Source organism: Oncorhynchus tshawytscha, linkage group LG27 (assembly GCF_018296145.1).
Source record: "Oncorhynchus tshawytscha isolate Ot180627B linkage group LG27, Otsh_v2.0, whole genome shotgun sequence".
In the NCBI taxonomy this organism is placed as follows: Eukaryota; Metazoa; Chordata; class Actinopteri; order Salmoniformes; family Salmonidae; genus Oncorhynchus; species Oncorhynchus tshawytscha.
Window position 1 is genome coordinate 15,605,983 of NC_056455.1, and position 6,006 is coordinate 15,611,988.

The 6,006-nt window shown below is 38.9% G+C and overlaps 1 protein-coding gene and 2 non-coding genes across 3 annotated transcripts; 2 read left to right on the top strand and 1 right to left on the bottom strand.

Moving 5' to 3' along the window:
• Positions 1-836: 836 nt before the first annotated feature.
• trnas-aga lies at positions 837-918 on the bottom strand. Its single transcript has one exon. It is a non-coding gene; the product is annotated as a tRNA-Ser (tRNA).
• A 154-nt stretch (positions 919-1,072) lies between these two features.
• On the top strand, positions 1,073-1,155 carry trnas-aga. Its single transcript has one exon. It is a non-coding gene; the product is annotated as a tRNA-Ser (tRNA).
• Positions 1,156-3,536: 2,381 nt separating this feature from the next.
• LOC121841063 (nucleosome-remodeling factor subunit BPTF-like) lies at positions 3,537-6,006 on the top strand (the record flags this gene model as incomplete). The annotated part of the gene is made up of 2 exons (XM_042307103.1): positions 3,537-4,272; positions 5,990-6,006. Coding segments are annotated over exons 1-2 (492 nt in total), but the record flags the coding sequence as incomplete, so codon positions are not given.

Consider the following 6,006-nt stretch of genomic DNA (forward strand, 5'->3'; position numbering starts at 1 on the left):
GTTCATGATCCACTATTGGAAGGTAGTATTCGAAGGCAAAACTTTCCAGATCTTCCCACTGCTATTCTTTATGCTGTCATCATATTCAAATAGGAATAAAGACACCACTGATGTTCACCCGCTTACTGAACCTCATGCAAATAGTCTGTGAAATGCAAGCATTGGATTCTTTGTACTCCAGTCACCCCCTTACTTATCAGACTGAGATATCTCAATGGTGTACTTTTACACTACCACCATGACACTGTCAAAATGTCTCACTACAACCCAGACTGTCAGATCAAGCATGCCAAAACATGTTTATTCTACAATGCCTTTAATGGGTACACATAGTTGCCAATATGCAAACTAATCTGTTGTACCCACTACATTACATCAAATACAGACGCATTTTAAAATGTTTGCAAATATGATCATCCTTGTGTGACTGCAATCCCTGCCTGCTGACAGAAAATGTTTATTCTGGTATACATAGTGCATTATCGCCACCTCCTGGCAGCTATCATCATCTGAAATTAATTTGTTTTTTTCATGCCACCATTCGGTTCGACCACGGCATAGCGCTATAATGTTAATATTTTACCCGTTTTCAATTTATTAGATATAACAGTATGCGTATGTCAATGTTTTCAAAGCTTCTTTTAAAAAATAACGTTAAAATACATTTTGTAAAAGTGCATCACTACGATAATGGGGTGTAGTTTTTGCGTCCTTACATGTCCGTTACGAGAATCATTCGAGATGAATTAGTACATGCTGCATTTTGTACTAAATTATGACCAGACCACAAGACTGGACTTTATGGCTTTTAGCAAAAACCTACAAAAAAATGAAACCGTTGTCGGCAGGATTCGAACCTGCGCGGGAAGATCCCAATGGATTTCTAGTCCATCGCCTTAACCACTCGGCCACGACAACTTCATAAGGGATATTTCAAAAATGTGTCTAATCTATATAACAACGCGTAACAAGTTCTTGTTGTAAGTGTTACAATGAAATGTAGATTCCGCATAATAATTTGTATCGTGATGTAATTTATTTGATTGTAATATTTTAGGTGATGTGGTATGAGGTTGTCGTGGCCGAGTGGTTAAGGCGATGGACTAGAAATCCATTGGGATCTTCCCTTGCAGGTTCTGAATCCTGCCGACAACGAAAACTTTTAACATTAGCCGTGACGATGAGGAAATGTCCACTTTTGGAGACATTGTAACACATACATACAGTAACGTTACGATCAATGATGTATATACATTGTGTTATGATCTATATTGTTATATACATTACCAGTCAAAAGTGGACACACCTACTAATTCAAGGGTTTTTCAAAACTATGAAATAACACATATGTATACATGTAATAACCAACAAATGTGTTAAACAAATCTAAATATATTTCTTATTTGAGATTCTTCAAAATAGCCACCCTTTACCTCCTGATGACAGCTTTGCACACTCTTGGCGTTCTCTCAACCAGCTTCTTGAGGAATGCTTTTCCAACAATCTTGATGTTCCCACATAGTGCTGAGCACTTGTTGGCTGCTTTTTCTTCACTCTGCAGTCCAACTCATCTCAAACCATCTCAATTGGGTTGAGGTTGGGTTATAGTGGAGGCCAGGTCATCTGATGCAGCACTCCATCACTCTCCTTATTGGTCAAATAGCCCTTACACAGCCTGGAGGTGTTTTTTGGGTCATTGTCCTGTTGAAAAACAAATGATAGTCCCACTAAGCGCAAACCAGATGGGACGGCGTATCGCTGCAGAATTCTGTGGTAGACATGCTGGTTAAGTGTACCTTGAATGCTAAATAAATCACAGACAGTGTCACCAGCAAAGCACCCCCACACCATCACACCTCCTCCTCAATGCTTCACAGTGGGAACTACACATGCGGAGATCATCCATTCACATATTCCGAATCTCACAAAGACACAGCGGTTGGAACCAAAAATCTCAAATTTGGACTCATCAGACCAAAGGACAGGTTTCCACCGGTGTAATGTCCAATGCTTGTGTTTCTTGGTCCAAGCAAGTTTCTTATTATTATTGGTTTCCTTTAGTAGTGCTGTCTTTGCAACAATTCGACAATGAAGGCCTGATTCGCGTAGTCTCCTCTGAACAGTTGATGCTGAGATATGTCTGTTACTTGAACTCTGTGAAGAATGTATTTGGGCTGTAATTTCTGAGGCTGGTCACTCAAATGAACTTATCCTCTGCAGCAGAGGTAAATCTGGGTCTTCCTTTACTGTGGCGGTCCTCCTGAGAGCCAGTTTCATCATAGCGCTTGATGTTTTTTGCGACTGCGTTTGAAGAAGCTTTCAATGTTCTTGACATTTTCCATATTGACTGACCTTCATGTCTTCAAGTAATGATGGACTGTCATTTCTCTTTGTTTATTTCTGTATAGCACCCCTACCTTGTCACAACACAACTCAAACGCATGAAGAAGGAAAGAAATTCCACAAATTATCTTTTAACAAGGCACACCTGTTAACTGAAATACATTCCAGGTGACTACCTCATGTAGCTGGTTTAGAGAATGCCAAGCGTGTGCAAAGCTGTCATCAAGGTAAAGGGTGGCTGATTTGTATAACACTTATTTACTTACAACATGATTCCATATGTGTTATTTCATAGTTTTGATGTCTTCACTATTATTATACAATGTAGAAAATAGTAAAATAAAGAAAAGCCCTTGAATGAGTAGGTGTGTCCAAACTTTTGACTGGTACTGTACATCATTGGTTACTACTATAAGGTTATCACACATAGTCATGTTATGATGGAGATAAATCTATGATTGGATACATTGCAACACCAACAAGCCATCTTGTGATATACAGTATGAGATATACAGATTGGTCAGTGCTATCCGGTATCTTTTGGACATTCCTACATTAAAGCCTAAACTTAATCACATAGGATTAATTACTCTAACCTTAACCATAGCCCTTACTTAACCTAAACAACGTCAATGGTGTTTGGCGACGTCCAAATGATCCCGTATAGCATGGACCGATACAGATTATAACCTCTTCTGATGATGTGATTGCAGTAATTGTGGTGGAAGATAAGATTGATCATCACCCCTTTTAAATTAAACATTAAAAAATGTATTATCAGACCTTTTGTATTTACCAATGCATACCCTGGCAGAATACATGTCAAAAAATAACTTCACCTCTATGACTCTAGGACTAAAATCATGAAGGGGTATGAAGGAACATGAAAAAGGAAGGAGTATGCTTGAATTGGCAAAATATTTACTGAACATTATAACTTGAGAAAATGTAGGAAATATCAACAAATGTTAGTTTAAAAAAATTAAACGCAAGATAGGAACAAGCTAGGTATCATATTTGTTCCATTTTTTAGATATTAATAATACACTTTTGTAGCCTACTTGAGAAAACATAATTTCGGTCTTTTTATTTTTGCAATTCGACAATAATTGCAAACTTCAGTTCAGAGTGCAATGACTCAATGTATATACAAATCCATTTGCCTGTTCGGGTCTACTGTACTGGAAGAACAATCACCACGTGACTTCAGCACTGGGCCTTCGGTCTGTTTTCAGTAGTCGGAGAGGAAGAAAAATGGCGGCTGCGACCGATCAGAAGCGGGACGCCAGCCATTGGTTTTGAGCTTTCTCACGTAAACCGAGACCGGGGCTTTACGGGACTACTTCTTTGGAATCTACGCAAATCAAGCTTTCTGACGGTACCCGTTTTTCTGGGTTCTGTGAAGGCTAAATTAACGCAGAAATTGAAATTGAAAATAATAGCTTTTATATATAATGAGGGGGAAAAGAGGCAGGCCGCCCAAAACCCTGCGGATGCAGGAGCCTTCATCCGAGCCGGAGCGTGGCTTGAGACCCAGGAGGGAGTTGAGGGCAAAGGGGAGAGGTAGTGCCGAGGTTGATTTTGAGAGTCCCAAGAGGGGAAATAACTCTTCATCGAGGGGCAGGAGGAAAGTGGGATCATCTCGCGGTAGGGGAAGAGGCAGAGGTGGTGGTGGCAGAGGTACTAGGGGCAGACGGTCAATCGCTAGATCTGTGGTTTATGATGATCATGAAAGTGATGAAGACGATGATGCTGTGAGTTTGAGATCTGAGGAGGACGAGTTGATAGAGGAAGAGACGATAACAGACGAGGAAGAAGAGGCCCTCAACGAGGAGTCAGACCCGCTTGAGGAAATACTCGAGGAGGATGATGCCAGCTACTGTACTGAAAGCAGCTTTCGGAGTCAGAGCACTCATGGCAGCACTCCGGGTAAAACCGCAATATTGATCAAGCTGCTTAGAGAATGATGGAAAACAATGACATTGTAACTAATTATAATTTGTCAGGGCGTATTTTCCTATGCATTAGTTCTTATAGTGCAGGAAGGTGTATTGTTCAAAATGGAGAATGCACTGACTGTGTATAAAAACAGGCCTAGTTTGAGTTCGAAATTGTTGATGATGGACTGAAAGCTTTGCATTTAGCGATATAGGTAGTGCACGGGAGCCGTATTGCACATTTTTGAATTCTGAAACATCTTTAACTAACAGTATTGTGCAAGATGTTATTATAATTGTGTTTGCTAGTTTGGGATCTGACTGGTTGGTGCAATAGCTAGGTAGTTATAACGTACCTTATCTAACGTTAGCATGCTAGGCTAACAAGTTAATGCCTGAACCTGCTAAACAGCTGTAAATGGAGATTTATCATTTAGAAAACAACTAAAATGACCAACAACATTATATTAACATTCCAGAGTAGGTAACATACTAATAACTGGAATGTTTCGTATTATAAAACGACACTTGATGATGCATCATTTCCTTGCATGAGAATAGCTACTTAGCATGTCTAGCTAACGTTAGCTAGTTAAATACTTTCTCAAATGTGTCGATACATTTAATGAGACTATTAATTAACTTGGGGTTTTCTTTAACCCACTCTTACTTATCATTAGCTCTCATATCCAGCATATTTTCACAGCTGAGAAGCAGATGAGTTCTTCAAGCTAGCTAGTTAGCAATGTCATGGGCTTGTGCTCTTGTCCAGGAGGACCCAGCTAGCTTGCTAGTAATCCACATCAGCTCGAGCTAATGACAGGACAGGGTACCATGTGGCCCATTGTTTTGAAAATAAGCGCCCTCAATTTCACCAGTTGTAACTATGCGAGGAGAAGAAGTTGCAGTGATGCAGCACAATAATGTTTTACATTCCCCAAAATACATAATGGAATTATTCATTTCAATGTTAAATTAATATCTGTACGATTTAATATCCATAATATGTTGTAAACTTTGGAAATTAAATGCAGAAGTTATTTTTGTTTCAACACACTTTTGATGCACATTTTCTTACACAATAGATAGAAGTAACAATTTAGATTATATTAAAGTTCATTTATGTGGAAAGTATGTTTGCCAGTATCTTTCAAATTAATGTAAGAAAGATACAAAACATATCTGTAGAATAGCAGAAAAGTAATGATTATGTTGCTGTTGCAAAACATTATCACAGTGTTTGGATTAGACCCATTTTAAGAAGTAATTTTTACATTGAAGGGAATGTCCATTGTGTTAAATTGTTGTTCTTGACTGTCTCAGTTGCAATAATATAACCCCTCTCAATTTTCTTGGTTCCTAGGTTTAATACCCTTGCCAACTTTGAGTTGGTGTAGTGTTTCACCAAGTCCAAGACTTGATTTGTTTAAAGCGGACCTGGCACCAATATAAAGAATCAAACGTTTTTCTGTGGCAGTAGATTTCAGAGACACTTGCAAACTCTCCTTTTACATGGCCACGGCTAACATTTGTTCACTTGTGTAAATTCTGTCTTCAACTTGTTGCTCTGAATTTTCATAAACGATGATTTAAGCCCTTGAGACAATGTCATTCTGCTTTGTCTGGGTTTTATGTATGATTTACGGAATGCAATTTAGTTTGCCATAATCTATGTGATTTAAAGACTCTCACTGCTCTCTGTCTGGCAGGGCGGAAGAGGACGCGG